The 16,647-nt window shown below is 34.9% G+C and overlaps 1 protein-coding gene across 1 annotated transcript in view; it reads left to right on the top strand.

The window, feature by feature from the left end:
• Nucleotides 1-15,167, top strand: part of anapc1 (anaphase promoting complex subunit 1) — a 52,295-nt gene extending 37,128 nt beyond the window's left edge. Inside the window, 15 exon segments of the mRNA XM_052613796.1 lie at nt 1,645-1,719; nt 2,798-2,868; nt 3,023-3,116; nt 3,166-3,173; nt 3,297-3,442; nt 5,030-5,102; nt 5,717-5,834; nt 7,210-7,287; nt 7,367-7,434; nt 8,999-9,038; nt 9,040-9,138; nt 9,430-9,498; nt 10,281-10,358; nt 13,449-13,575; nt 14,796-15,167. Of these exon segments, the coding sequence (XP_052469756.1) occupies nt 1,645-1,719; nt 2,798-2,868; nt 3,023-3,116; nt 3,166-3,173; nt 3,297-3,442; nt 5,030-5,102; nt 5,717-5,834; nt 7,210-7,287; nt 7,367-7,434; nt 8,999-9,038; nt 9,040-9,138; nt 9,430-9,498; nt 10,281-10,358; nt 13,449-13,575; nt 14,796-14,908 (1,257 nt within the window). The 3' untranslated portion in view covers nt 14,909-15,167.
• The last annotated feature ends 1,480 nt before the right edge of the window (nt 15,168-16,647 follow it).

Here is a 16,647-nt window from a genome sequence, read left to right as displayed (position 1 = left end):
TGTGGCATTCAATCACTGAGGTCATCAATTTTGTGAAGAAACGGGTGTGAATCAGGTGGCCCCTATTTAAGGATGAAGCCAACACTTGTTGAACATGCATTTGAAAGCTGAGGAAAATGGGTCGTTCAAGACATTGTTCAGAAGAACAGCGTACTTTGATTAAAAAGTTGATTAGAGAGGGGAAAACCTATAAAGAGGTGCAAAAAATGATAGGCTGTTCAGCTAAAATGATCTCCAATGCCTTAAAATGGAGAGCAAAACCAGAGAGACGTGGAAGAAAATGGAAGACAACCATCAAAATGGATAGAAGAATAACCAGAATGGCAAAGGCTCAGCCAATGATCACCTCCAGGATGATCAAAGACAGTCTGGAGTTACCTGTAAGTACTGTGACAGTTAGAAGACGTCTGTGTGAAGCTAATCTATTTTCAAGAATCCCCCGCAAAGTCCCTCTGTTAAAAAAAAGGCATGTGCAGAAGAGGTTACAATTTGCCAAAGAACACATCAACTGGCCTAAAGAGAAATGGAGGAACATTTTGTGGACTGATGAGAGTAAAATTGTTCTTTTTGGGTCCAAGGGCCACAGGCAGTTTGTGAGACGACCCCCAAACTCTGAATTCAAGCCACAGTACACAGTGAAGACAGTGAAGCATGGAGGTGCAAGCATTATGATATGGGCATGTTTCTCCTACTATGGTGTTGGGCCTATTTATCGCATACCAGGGATCATGGATCAGTTTGCATATGTTAAAATACTTGAAGAGGTCATGTTGCCCTATGCTGAAGAGGACATGCCCTTGAAATGGTTGTTTCAACAAGACAATGACCCAAAACACACTAGTAAACGGGCAAAGTCTTGGTTCCAAACCAACAAAATTAATGTTATGGAGTGGCCAGCCCAATCTCCAGACCTTAATCCAATTGAGAACTTGTGGGGTGATATCAAAAATGCTGTTTCTGAAGCAAAACCAAGAAATGTGAATGAATTGTGGAATGTTGTTAAAGAATCATGGAGTGGAATAACAGCTGAGAGGTGCCACAAGTTGGTTGACTCCATGCCACACAGATGTCAAGCAGTTTTAAAAAACTGTGGTCATACAACTAAATATTAGTTTAGTGATTCACAGGATTGCTAAATCCCAGAAAAAAAAATGTTTGTACAAAATAGTTTTGAGTTTGTACAGTCAAAGGTAGACACTGCTATTTTTTTGAACACACCCCTTTCAACTAATTGCCCAATTGCACAGCCTTAAGAGCGTGCATATCATGAATGCTGGGTCTTGTTTGTTTTCTGACAATCTACTGAACCTACTGGTAACTTGTTTGCCACGTAGCAATAAAAAATATACTAAAAACCTTGATTATTCTGGTTAGTCACATTGTACTGCTATTATTTTGAACAATACTGTATAAAGTAATGTTTCATGTTTCTAAAAAAATGTGTTTAGGAGGCAACTGCCAAGTAGACAAGCCAGCTCACTAGGTTTTGGAACAGAGTCTTTGTCATACAGGATTTAAACAGTAACTACAAAGGCTTACAAAGAAAGAGATATGCAAATATTTCCTCTTTTACAATTCAGCCTAAAACGTTTATTCATAGCAAGCTCTTTGTGTTTAGTAGCGGTGTCTTTGTTCTCGTTACAGACGCTGGCCAGATGTCTTATCATGTGGGACGAGATCTTTCCCAATGCCGAATGGGTGACCAGTAATGTGCCTCAGGTATGTCTGAGCTGTAAAACACTGCAGGGACTCATCCAGCATTACATTCTGTTTTGACTACTAGTTTCACAAGAGGAAGCTTATTTTGGCCTCAGGTCATGTTTTTGTTTCCTGTTCCCCTGTAAGTTCATAGGTTGGTGAAATATTTAGCAATGCTTGTGTTGCGAAACGCAGAGCCTGTTTGGTCACTTCAGCTGAGGAGGTGTGCAGGTCATTGAGCAAGAGAGGAGGTCTTTTGTGTCTTTTAATTGTGAAGTCATTTCACCATTCTGCAGTTGTTGCAGATCCAATTTATATAGATTTTTATTCTATGTGCTGTAGAAAATCACACAGAAATTGTTCAAAACCAACTGTTCCTGTTCATTTGCTGAGATGAAAGACCAATCACAATTCAGTATTCAAATACTGATGACATCACTGATGGTAACTTTTTGGAATGTTTGAATGCTGAACATTCTATCTATGTGGGTCAGTGGAAGATTCCTTCCTTCCGTGGGTGTTTACAAAAAACACATTTTAAATAAAGAGGGACACAAAAATTCTTCCATTTTACTGACTTAAGATGATAGATTTACCAAGACGGTGTACTTGTATTACTATGAATGGAAGTAACTGCTATGTGCAATATGACTACACCCAGCCTTCTAAATAAAAGAGCCAATCAGCTGTTGGTAAAATCATTTCATCGCAAATCTGAGACGCATTGGCTTGAAAGACCAGAAATAAACACATTTTTAATGCCATTTGAGCATAAGAAACAACATGTATGAGTTAGTCATATTTCATTTCAAATACGTTATATAATTGTGAATTTGTCAAGCAGCTTTTGAGTTTTTAGTATTTCCTCATTCAAATAGTTAGACTACAGGTCTTGTATGCATAAAATTGCTTCCTGGAAGTGTTGCAAATATGGCCACCAAGTGAAAAGACGTTCCTTGAAAAGGACTTTGCTTCTCGAGTTTAGCTAACACTAACTTTGCTCATTGTTAGTGAACAAAGAGGATGCAGCTTGTCACGTAGACACAGTGCCAGGCTCTCCTCACACGGTTAATGCTAACAATAAGCTTTGCCTCTTCAGATCATCCAAGAAAACCTCGGAAGCCAGGAGCAGACGTCCATCTCTGAGGATCTCAACATGGAGACCTTAGTGTGAGTAGCAGCAGATTCTCAATGATGTTTTGATCGACTTGTGTGGAAAACAGTCTGTTGGTATAAGGATCTCCTAGAAATCACACATGTGGAGGTGTTTTCTATTATGACTGGATGAGTGAAATAAAGCTGACATTTGTAACTGTTTCCACAGTCAAGCTCATGACTATATAATTGCCGGAGGCTGCCTGGCTGTGGGATTCTGGTTTGCTGGATCTGCAAATTCAGATGCTTTTGACTACTGCTTAGTAAGTGGACATTTACTTCCCACTCACAGATATGTGATCTTTCTGAAAGCTCCTTGAGTATTCTTAATATTTCTAGCATCATCATGGATCATCATGCATCATCATGTAATCCTAAATATTCATTCACGTAATGTCCGCTATCTTCCAGACAGGGCAGTATAACCTGCAGACGTGTTGAAGCATGGTCCTCCTGGCGGTTTCAGTGGTGATGGCCGGTTCAGGGAAAGTCTTGCAGCTGTGCCGCTTCCTCCACAAACATACCTGTGGCGAGATGAACTATGTCTTTCACATGCCCCATCACGTGACTCTAGGCCTGCTCTTCCTGGGTGAGTCTAATATGGATTTGGAAATATATAAGAAAGTCTGTTTTTACCCATACTTCCTAGCACTACAGTTCACTTCCATATGGCATTATTTTGCGTTTAATAAGTAGAGTTTGCGAAGACATTAATCACTATTTTTCCCATTCTTGGAGGTAAAGTATTAAACAAATCCCTGTTCCAGAGTATAAAGTGAAGCAGGGATGACATTTTTTTTGGTTTTTACATTATTGCATAAAATAAGCAATGTGGCCAAAAAAAGTTTAGGATTTGTACACATTTTGTTCATAATTCTGAAGCATAAATAATAATATATCCTTTGACCCCAAATTTCATTTCATCATCATTTACTTATTCTCATGTCGTTCACGCTTCTGCATATTCAGAGTAACATTCGGTCATACATTGATTGAGAATCAGCCTTCATGTCAAATTTACAATTATGCTTCTTCATACACCACATTTTAACGTGGAAGAAAATCATATGGGTTGGAAAAGTGATGCACAGAATAAAAAATGAATGCTAAAAAATGTATTCAGGATGCACTTAGGCAAAAACTGAAACGGAAAATAAATTTGATGTCATAACTAATCTATTGATCAAATAAAAACTGAGCTGTACAAGCATTTTTAATAACATAATTATGTGTCCATTCTGTTTAAGACAACACATTAAGTAAAAAAAAAAAATGAATAAGTAATATAGTGCATATATTTACCAAAATGCTCCTCTCCAGAGCTGTTTTTCTTGCTAGCTATGTCTTTAATGAGATTCATGTAACGATAAATGACCTATTGTTTACAAGCTGTTTTATTGACATCTTTCCGTGGTTGCAACTTTTCTTTTTTTGATTAAGCAGTTATATGAGACATTATACATTTGAGTAAACTGTTTCTTTCAACACCTTTTGAAGTTCATTCATGCTTATTTTGTGCTATAACTAGTAATAAAGTTGAAGAAATGATTGGTTCATGTGCCACTAAGGCAGTTACAGCGGTCATTCATTAAGAGAAAACAACATAGACTCAAATATTAATCCTGAGGTTTAAGAATCCATATCAGTTTTGGTATTTTTTAATTCATCACTAGCATTCCGATGTTGCTGCTGTAGATATGAGATATGAAAGATAAGCTGAAGATATCAAAATTGCATATAAAAAGATGTCTGCTTGTGTGAATCAGCAAGCTACAGGTGTTGTGGTGGGCTGGTACACAAGCTCTTGAATGTTTTTAAAGAGAAATAAGGTGACCTCTAACCAGGTCAGTGAAAGACACAGTAAGAGCCTCTCATCCTGTCAGAGCCTGTTTGAGTGCACTCTTCAACTCGCCCATTATTTTTAAGTGAGGCCTTTTGAAAGAGCACAAATCGTACTAGTGAACAATGCATGAGCAATTTTACCCCTCGCTACACAATTGCGCGTCACATGCACATGACAGTGAATATGTGCGTTCATTGTTTATTTTGAGCACATTTTTCCAACAATGTTAACATGCTTTTGTTCATTTATGTTTTTCCTCACTCTACTGGTAATATGATGTCAGAAAAAAGTCCAAAACCTAATTTTTATGACATGCTTTTGCTTTTCCCACAGGTACACACTCAGCTATTGCTGCACTCCTTTGTGCACTTTATCCTCATTTCCCTGCACACAGCTCAGACAACAGGTTGACAACAGCTGCTGACACACACAAGCACACACACACATGTCACAATGAGCAAATATGGCTGAATTGTCTTCACTTCTGACGAAAACCAGTTTCATTTTTACTGTAAATGAGACTTGTTACCCAGAATCGTGACCGTGTGTGTATTAGATGCTCGTATCTACATGGTGTCAAAGTGTCATGTAAAACACTTGGCCCAAAAAGTATCTACATACTGTACTTCAGTCACACTTAAAAACATGAGAATAAAGTTGCATTAAATAAGATATCAAATCAAGTGCCATTTAGTTATTTCAGAATGAGCACAAACAGTTTTAAAGCGAAACATTTCAGAACAGTTTGAAACGACAAGACAATAAATACATCCAGACATTTTTAAGTGCTTTTAATGTCGAATAGCTACTTTCTGTGGAGAATGGATTTCATTTTCACTACTGCTACTAAGAAAGGATAGAGATGATGATAAACACTTGACAGTAATAGAAAACATATACTCCCGAGTTTCTAACTACAAGTGATGGTGTGTCAGGCTGGTGCATGTGTTTGCATTTAAGGTTGGAACTGGAAATGATTTTTTGTTCCTTCTAAACATATGTTCTTGTTCTTCTTTGCAGGTATCAGCTCCTGGCGTTGCGCCACCTGGCTGTGTTCGCAGCTGAACCTCGTCTGCTGGTGTCTGTGGATGTAGACACTCTTCAACCCTGCTACGCTCTGCTAGATCTCACCTACAGGGTATGTGCTGCACGTGCCTCATGCCTTGATGTGGTTTCCAAAAATACACTTACTCACATTCAATGAAAGCCAGTGTTATTTGTATATTATTATACTGTATATTACATTTTTTTTTTTATTAGCTTTTATTTTTATATTTTCATTTCTCATGTTGCCTTCAGTTTAAGTTGTGCTTTTTGTAAAAATATTTATTTTAGTTTTAATAATTGTAATACTTCAGCTTATTTTATTTAATTTACTTTAGTAGTCAAGGTAAGATTTCTGTTTTTTTTTAAAGCTATTTTTAAGTTTAGGTTTTTAATTTGATATTGACTTTTTATTTTATTTCAGTTTTTGAAAATTATTTTTAATAGCTTTAGTTTTCATGTTAGTTAACAAATACAATGCTGGTTACCAATAATAATTAAAAATAGACCATTTTCACTTTTTTAATTCAAATTTGTTATTGTGTTATTTTAGTGTTATTTAAATACTGTAATATAATTTTTCATATATATTTATTTGTCATTTTATTATTGTTTTTTTTTTTATTTAGCTATTCATTTATTATTTTTTTCATGCTGCCTTGACACTTAACCGAAACTTTAAGCCACTTTAAACCGAAAGTTTAACAACTTCTCCTAATATTTATATTTAATTTATTTCACGTTTAGTTCCATTAAAAAATGTTTTAGTTTTAGCTAACAATAAAAACCCTGGTCTGAAATTACTTTCTCATAAAAAGTCACCTAGATGGTGTGTGTAACAGAAAATATTATTAACCAAAAGCCAGATGCATGTTTTAGACTGTAGTTGTAGGTAATTTAGCTTTTAATTTTTTTGTGAAATGCACTGATATAATAGTCGTTTAAGCTAAATGTTGTGTCAATATTAGCAAACTGGGTTAAGTAGAGATGCTCTTAAGGATGAATTTGACCTCCATGTCCGGGTCAAAAAGCTTCCTCAAAAGTGTGCTTCAAACTGCTTTCATATTGGTCTCTGACAATTTCATTATCGACTTTCAGTTCTTGATTCAAATCACTTTTTTTTCACCTCACTTACTAAAAAGACTTATATAATATGTCTTGTTGTTGAAGACAGTGTAATTAGCCGTCCCGTTGCGTGTGAGAACATTAGTCCACATCAAAGAGATTCTTAGGTGATAAACACGCTGAAGGACTGCTGAAGGTTGACCGTGGCGTCTGACCATGTTTCCCCTGCTGCTTTGAGAGGACTCGTCTTTTCAATTAAAGGATGCCAGCCAAAGGAAGGCAACCAGCTGTTCAAAGCAATTACTAACACGTCTTTGCTCATGCAGACTTAGTGAGTTTATACATTGTGATGCATGCTTAGGTTTCTAATCTGTTTGTGCATGCTTGTGGTTTGTGTTTAATAGGAGACACAGTAGTATGAAGAGATGACCGTGGAGTTGATGGCTCCCACCATGCTGCCTGAACTTCACCTTCTGAAACGGGTAATAAATTAAACCACTTCCAAGTACAGCTCATACAGACTCCCTAAATCTGATGTTATATGCTTTTCTTTGCATTCAGATTAAGGTAAACGGTCCAAGATATTGGGAGCTGAACATCGACATCAGTAAAGGAACCCAACATCTGCAGTAAGTCTGCTTGTAGATTAAGGGAGATGGACTCGAACTAAACCGCTTTAAGCCGAGTGAGCTGGATGGAGATGGATCTGTTTGATCCATTTAAGGCCACCATCCAGATGGGAATGCTTTTTCAAAAGGCAGGCAGCGATATTGTTAACTACTTTTTGGAATCTTATGGAGCATCACATGTGTTCGTCAAGATAAGGCAATCCCAGAATGCACTGCGGCAAGCTCAGTGAAAAGAATACAGATAAATCATCCATGATGCTGAAATGCATTATGTTTTTTTGTTCAGTACTGAAGAATAAATGTACAGAGAATTTTCCATATTATACTATTCAGAAATAGTATAATATGGGGCCAGTAAGACATTTATTTATATATATATATATATATATATATATATAATATTTACATACTGTACTTCAGTCACACTTTATATATATATATAAATGTAATAGAAATTGTATTAGAATTTAAAACTTGTATTCAGAAAGGATGTAGAATAAGTCACACAAAACTTACCTATATGTATTTTTGGAAGGGAAATAATTGCCTTTGGGATTTTTTTTCCAGTCTTCCTTGATTGTTTTATTAGTGTCCTGCTTTAAGTCATACTAGAAAATCTTTATTGATATTTCTTTAGAAAAGCTTAAAAAAAAATGTAAATCAAATATCAGTTTAAAGGTTTTATATACTGTTATTGTTTATGTATTTATTTATTTTACTACTTTTTTATTTAGTTTCTTTGGAAATAATTATGTTGTTAATTTATTACATATAATTCCTGGAAGTGTTGTTATTAATACTATTTGAAATCTTATTCTTGAGTTTTCCATGAATTTTGCTTTTGATACTGATATGGTACAATGATAAATAAATGATAAATAAACAAACAGTGATAATTAATTCAGCAAGCATGCATTCAGTTGATCAAAAATGCTTTAATAGTTTTCAATTTAAAATAAATTATGTTCTTTCAAGCTTTCTATTAATCAAAGAATCCTGAAAATAATTATAAAATTAAGCTTATTAATATTAAAAAGTAAGCAGCACAATCATTTTCAGCATTGATAATTATCAGAAATGTTTCTTGAGCAGCAAATTAGAATGATTTCTGAAGATCATGTGACTCTGAAGACTGGAGGAATGATGCTGAAAATACAACTTTATATCACAGGAATAAATTACATAAAAAAATATTTAATTGTAAAATTATTATTATTATTTATAAAAATATATATTTTATTACTATTTTTACTGTATTTCTGCTCAAATATATGCAGCCTCTATCAGCAAAATATTATTTTGAAATAAAAAACACCATCCATAAACTTTTGAACAGTAGTGTATTTTATGCTCAATGACATGCTGACGTCTCAAATAGCACTCATACTGATTATCTTATGAAGCAGACAGAGTTGCTGCCCAGAGAGTGTAACAAATCACTCACTTATTAGGTTCCATTTTTTGTTTTGTTAGTGTGCTTCTTTAGAAAACTGCTCGCTAGGTTTTGGAACGGAGCTCTGGTTATTTGTGATCAAGAACCTGCTTTAAGTTTACTGCTTTATAGATCCATCCTATCCAAAGACGGCGTTCTGTATGTGAAGTTCGCGCGCCGGACAGCTGCCCAACAAGGACGACCCTAAAGACTGGAAGAGCTTGCTGGCCCCCAACCTCAACAACAGAAGCGCTGAAGTGCGCACTCTTAAGGTCGGTCTGTGTGCACAATAAATATTACCAACAGTCTACTGTCCACAAACCAGCTTGGCCGACATCTGTCAATATTTACTGTGTCATATGTCTGTTTGTACGTAATTCAAGCAGTAATCCACTCATGCAAATCCAGAGGATAAAGGTGTAAAGATATTTCCGGATGTTTGCAGAGGTCTTGTGTTCCTGATTAAAGCAGCATAACGTGTTCTTTCAAACTGCTGCAAAGAATGTTTTTCATGTCAATTAGCTGTTTTTCCCTTCCCTCCCACTTGTTGGTCTCCTACGCAGCCCGAGGCCATCTCAACCTTCACCTCAGACGCAGCTCTGGTCTCCTTCGCCTCGGAAAACATGAAGCATGTGAGACCATAAACATGTTGTTTTCAGGCAAAGCGCTTGGTTTGTGTAATAGGAAAAAAGCATTCATGTCCCAACAGAGGCGAAGTCTTGTTCATGTGCATTCATAAGGAGAGTCTTGGATGCTAAATAGCTTTCATAGACAAAAATTTGCTCTGCTGAGACAACTTGATCTTTAAAAACTGTTTCAAAAATTGGTAGAGAGATGATTTAGATATGTTGCATATTTAATAAAACACATTTTTTTGTACGAAAGGATTAATGCATGTCAGAAATGCTTAAACCCATGAAAATTTCTTGAAGACATTTAGTATGTTGCCAAATACGGTAATGCAAATCGCCTCCTTTTGTGTATAAACAAACGGGAAACTTGTTTATAGTAAATACTCAGTAGAGCGGGCGTACCACGCATAAAAACTTTCAGTTTCTAAAGTTTAACCTTAACACATCAAAGCAGGGTTATTGTCAATTCTTTCCTATGTGATAGTAGAGCAAGTGAAATAAATGTCTGGAGCCTCGGTGCAAAACGCTTAACCAGAAAATGTGTCACAGTAGCTATAAATGCAAAGTAAATACAGGAAACATATGAGTAAATATGACCCACTTTCCTGCCTTGCTCCTCATATGTGCATTACTGTAAACATTTATTAACATTTCAAACTGAGGGATGAATCAGCAGTATTTTTGTGAAAATCGACTTCTTCGTTCTTAGACATCAAGTTGTAAATAACTCAAAGGATGATGGTGTTGCTGTAGTTTTCAGTTTTTCTGTCTTGTTTCTACAGAAGCTGTCAGCAATTCTGTATGAATGTGTGACTCAGGAATACCCCGAAATGCTGCCAACACACATCTCTATTGACCAGGTCAGTTACGGTAAAGCACAAACACATGCAAATATCGGGTAAAATAATGCATTTGAATTAGGTGGAATTTAACTGTTTATACAATTTCCATTGCGTGTTTCTAAATGTACACTACTGTTTTCAAATGCTTTTAAAAGGAGCTTCTTTCTTTCCAAGGCTGCATTTTTTAAATAAAACATACATTAAAAACAGTAAAATTTTGAAATATTGTTACAATTTAAAGTAGCTACTTTCTATATGAATATATTTTAAAATGTAATTTATTCAAAGTTGTGTTTCCAGCATCAGTGCTCCAGTCACATGATCTTCAGAAATCATTCTAATATGCTGATCTACAGCTCAAGAAACATTTGAAAACTGTTTTTTTTTTTTTTTTCGGATTTTTTTGTGGAACCCGTGATCAAATTTTATTTTTCAAAATGAAAAAAAAAAAAATCTTAATGGTCATAAAAACACTTTATTTTCTTTGTACCAAACATAATTTAGTAATGTTAATAAAAAATGTACTTATTCTTATAATTATAAAATAATTATTAATATAAATGTATACATTTATTTTATTTAAATACAAAATAATTATTTAAATGGATTGTTTATGAAGAAATATTTTTATTTTGTTTTTTGATTTTATAACAGCCCAGATATTTCTTTGTCTGGAGCAGATTTCCAGCCCAAAACCAAAACTTAATCATAAAATTAAGAAAGTTCATAATAATTATTATGATAAAAAGGTGTGTATATGTTTATGTATATGTAGATGGATCTGATCAATTTAATGCATTATTAGTTAATATAACTTAAATTAATTAAAAAACCTTATACAGTACTCTATATATTTATTTTGACTCAGTCCATTATGTTCGATAAATCTTCATTGACCTTGTCGCAATAATTCTGACTTATCTTAAATGATTGCATCTATTTGCTATGGCAAAAGGAGTCAATTATACACCGTGTTTAATTGCGAGGTCCCAGAACATGTGATTAGAGGAGAGGTAACAGAGCATTCGCTCAATCACATTGGTGGACCAGCTTTAGTGATTAACAGCATGCATTATTGCTTAATCAGGCTTCGTATGGTCATGAAAAACCTGGAAAAGTCCTGAAATGTTAAAACGGCAATTTCCAGGCCTGGAAAAGTCATGGAAATTTCACATATCTCTGTATAATAGAATGATGTTTAATCAGGTCCTGAATTTCTGTGCGTATATCGCATAGTTTTACTCATTCCTGCAACTTTCAAGTTTATAATTAGGGAAATTCCTGCAAACATTTATTCAATATAGCATGTAGGTAAGATGAGTAAATTAATCCACGCAAACTGTCAGATTAAATCAGTCTTTTGAAAACCGCACGAGTGATTCAGCTGTCTTCTCTCTTTCACTGTCTCAAAGTGGCTTCACATCAATGCATCTCGTCTGCACAATAAGAGCTGCTGCACGCTGCAATACAAGACTTTTGCTCGCGTTTTGGGACCGCTGACAACTGTCACTTGCCTATTCGGGTGATTGTTGCATCGTCACAAAAAAATGTATGCCCTTAAATATTTTAAGCCATTTGATACCCATGTGCTCCAAAGTGTATATAGCTGTATAAAGTGTATAAAGCTGTTTCGCAAGTACCAAATTTAATTATTTTTTGTTGCTTGTTGCACTCAAATACAAACAAAATGACGTCAAAATGTTCAAGTTCCTTATTTCAAATTTAGATGTGTGGCAAGCATGATCATAATAGAAGCTTTTTCGTGAAATAAGTGACCCTGGAGCACAAAAACTGTTTTAAGTCTATGGGGTATATTTGTAGCAATACCCAAAAAAACATTGTTATGGGTCAAAATTATAGATTTTCTTTTTGCTTATGTCAAAAATCATTAGGATATTAAGTAAACATCATGATCCATGAAGATATTTTGTAAATATCCTACAGTGAATATACCAAAACTTCAGTTTTGATTAGCAACATGCATGCAAGCGATTTTCTCAATATTTCGTTTTTTTTTTTTTTTTTTTTTTTTTTTGCACCCTCAAGATTCTAGATAATCAAAAAGTTGCATCTCGGCCAAATTTTGTCCTATCCTAACAAAACTGCATCAATGGAAATTCAGCTTTCAGATGGTGCATAAATCTCAATTTCATAAAATTGACACTTAAGACTGGTTTTATGGTCCATGGTCACAGTTTGGAGTTTGAGAGTCAAGTCCTGCAGCAGCAGCTCAGAGACACAGCACACAGCCATCAGCGTTTAGCATCATTAGCTCATATGCTTACTCAGATTTCTATTTTCAAGCTTCTGTGTCAGCTCATCCAGTCAGCGTTTGGGTCTTGCATGTGTTTCTTGTTTTGGTCAACACCTTCAGCAAGTGTGAAAGGCTGTAGTCATGTCTGTCCTCTGCAGGGTTGGCAACTTGAAGGCTAACGAGGGAAATCATACTAATTGTACATTGTTGACTCATTACTGTGACGCAAAACACATTCTAAATCATTTATAATTTTCATTTTAGGGTTATGTTGTACTGGCTTTATTCTAATTTTAATTGAACAATGAAATTACTACATTACAATAATGATAATTAATTAATTATTGAATTATTTATTTATTTATATTTTTATTTGTTTGTTATTATTTTTTTATTTATATTTTTATTTATTTATTTATATTTTTATTTATTTATATTTTTATTTATTTATATTTTTATTCATTTATATTTTTATTCTTTTTTTTTTGTGTGAGATTCATGAAACCTGTCAAAAGCATGTCCAGATCAGATTCCAGCCCAAAATTAAAAGTTATAAATAACATTTTTAATTTATTATTATTATTATTATTATTATTAATAATAATAATAATAAATGTTTTTATAATTCTAAAATAATTATACCTTAATATAAATGTATTCATTTAAACATTTTTATATATAAAATAAACAATTTAAATTCTCTGAAAATGACCCTGACATTTCTTTAGGAGATTCATTTGGTGAGTCTAAAGTTGTAGCCACACTAGACATTGTGCTCCATTCACTTCAGTTCATATGTATACAGATGCATACGTCATTTGTAAGCAAACAAAACTGTTAATCTTTTCTCACAGATAACAGTCATGTGCTACTTGAGAAGACAGCCGATGAACAACGACACTGATGTCAACATGTTAGCCTGCTTCCTGGTCTACCATTCCATCCCCAGCCTCAAGAACATGGAGGTGTCCGACCTGAAAGGTACGATCACATGCAAACAGAAGATAACCTCTGGTCTGCTGTGAGAACGTGGTTATTGTTCAATGTAGAGGTCTTGATTTAAAGGAACATAAGAACCCTCATGCCATTCCAAACCAGTGTGACTTTCGTAGTTCAGGTAAAACACAAAATTAAGCTCTAAAGTGACCATAAAAAGGTATTATATGGCTTCGAAGTCTTGAAATATAGTGCAAGAGTTGTATAGATTACACCTAAGGCCCTGATATACTTAAAGCGAACTGGTGGGATGTAATTTCAATCAAAATCAGGCCAAAACAAAGGAATTGTTTGGAATTCGTCAAATTTTTCTTCCCAAAGCAGTGGCTTGTAAACACCTTCAAACTACCATTAGTTTGCAGCGATTGCATAATAGGTGTGCCTTCTTTGACATGGAAATCAGTCTGAAGAGCTGCTTTTTCAAGTTTAATACTGTAAAGCTACTTATTTACAATAAAGCTTAAATATGTCATAGTTAAACCATAATTGATAATTGTCAGCAAAAGATGACATAAGATGCATAAAAAGCCAGGGCTTTTTTGAACACTAAAGCTCGTACCTCAGCGCTTTTAAATCCCCGCTCATGGATAGTTTGATCGAGCCCAGTGCATTATGGGTGTTGAAGTTATCCTTTTTCTCTACTGTTTTCTCTAATCTTGCAGCACAGATAAAAGAAAAAGTGTTTATACTACATATTTTATTAAAACCCTATCTTTCCAGTGGTGAATTACTCATTTAAAGCAATCTGTAGTATAAAGTGCTGTATAAACATGCCTTGACTGTACTTCCAAATTGCAGAGCTGGTGCAATCAAATCCAAATTGCAATGATCAGATGCTTGCTTAACTGCTGTTTTCTCATAACTGTCTGTTTTGTTGCATGTGTATTTTGTTATTGAGAGGAGAGCATGCACAACAAGTTTACATATTAATCAAATTTCTGCTTGTAGCAATGCAGGCAGTGTCCCTAAAATTTCCTAAAATATTTGCTAAAAGTGCTTGCTCGGGTATTTCAAACAAAAATAAAAAAATCGAATAAAAAGATAACTAATACAAATTCTGGGCCGTTGTGCTTTTTTGGAGTAAAGTTGTGGTTTCGGCATGACACGGACAAGAATAAATAATGAGAGAAATGTAACTTTTAGGTCAGTTGTTCCTTGAAGTAATGGATCTCTGATCAATATGCTCCAGTGATCTCTCTGTACAGGATGTTCCTGTTTTCCAGAGTTGCTGCTCAAGAGCAGTCAGTTGGGTGTTCCTGTACGTGCTCTGCTGCATTTGAGTCCTCTGCTCCTTCAGAAACATGATTCTGGAGTTTAACCCACCAATTCCTGGAGGTCAGCCAACCTTCTGCTTAACCAGGTACCGTGGAGTCATGGGTGCCTTGTTCTTACACAGGAACTGTGGACATTTTTATCACATTATAGTGTCTCGAAGAGCGGAAAAAGATTCCCTCAGCCATATTTTGACATGTAAATAGTTTGTAATTATATTTGTATTTCAGTCAATAAATATGACTTGAAATGGTTTTCATAAAGTATGCCTGGCTTGTATTAAATAAAAGAAACTTGTTCTGGTCTGGTTTTGTCAGTTTTTTTGCTATGGTGAACATTACTATTAAGGTTTTTTTGCACATGCAACATCTACTCATTGATAGTCTCTATATTGTGTCACAACTCATTTTCATAGGATTTGACCCCGACATCTGCTTGGAAATCAATAATTCTCATTAAAATGAATGACTTCCAGTCACTTCTTTGGTGCAAGTCATTGTACATGTGAATGAACCTTTACTATTAGGTTTATATTTAAGGTTAGGGGTCACCAAACTTAAGTATTAAACTTTGCCACAATAACTGCACCTGGACGTTAAATTAAATTAAATGTATGCATTTAGCAGACGCTTTTATCGAAAGCGACTTGCAGTGCATTCACGCTATCAGTTTTTACCTAACGTGTTCCCTGGGAATCGAACCCACAACCGTGCGCTACTAACGCAATGCTTGAGAATGAATGAGTGAATGGTGAATGGACATGAATGGTTTGCTGATACTTTAACTGTTATTAATGAAAAATAAATAAATAAATTCAGTCATTTAAATTAAGCCAAAAAATGTAAATGTTAGATGAAAAAAATTAATTTTCAAAATTAAATGTTGCTTTGACATCTGAGATAACATTCAGTTTAAGTTACTGAGTAAGTAACTGATATTACTTAAAGGTATATAGAAATATCTAATACAAAAACGTAAGAAAAGCGATGAAAGCACAACTACTTCAAAATATGTATTTGTATGTAAAAAATATAAAACCATAATAATTGGTAAACTTTTATATTTAGAATAGTGGTTACTTTACTGATTGATTATTATCGCCTTATTTTCACCTTTTATATGGTATATACATTTATGCATTTATCCAAACCGACTTACATTCAGGCTAACAATTTTTCCTAACATGTGCTCCCTGGGACTCGAACCCCCAACCTTGCGCTTGCTAACACAATGCTCTACCGCTTGAGCTACAGAAACACTACATGACAGCATATATAGTTTCAAAAAAACAATCCCATAGACTCCTACAGAGGGATCCAGAGTCATTTCTAGAAACCACAGTCTTCAGGCAAGTAGGCCAGTAAACAAGCACCCAGAGCACATGGTGGCAGGTTTTGCATGGGCATCCACCTTCTCACATCGATTTCCTGATAGAAATGTAAAAATCTTGTTTGCATATGTGCTTGTCTTCCACACTGCTCTCCTGTCTTTTTCCCTTTTTAACTCTGGCTCAGCAAAACAAGTTTCTCAGAGCATTCCTGTATAAATGAAAACCACCCCACTGCCAGGAACACATCACCACACACCCTCTCACATTCCACGCTATTTGAATAGCCACGTTGCAGTTTTAAAATAACTTCGGCTGTCTTGTGCTTTGAATACTGCTTTCAGTACTATTTTACTGAACTAAACCACACTGAAGTGAAAGTTCTGCTGAAACTCTTGCTGTTTAAAAAATGTGAAGTGATCTTAACGTCAAGTTAAATAAAGCTAGAAGAGTTCTGT

The sequence above is a fragment of the Carassius gibelio genome, chromosome A13 (assembly GCF_023724105.1).
Source record: "Carassius gibelio isolate Cgi1373 ecotype wild population from Czech Republic chromosome A13, carGib1.2-hapl.c, whole genome shotgun sequence".
In the NCBI taxonomy this organism is placed as follows: Eukaryota; Metazoa; Chordata; class Actinopteri; order Cypriniformes; family Cyprinidae; genus Carassius; species Carassius gibelio.
Note: the sequence above shows the minus strand (reverse complement) of the source record. Positions and strands in the feature narration are given on the sequence as shown.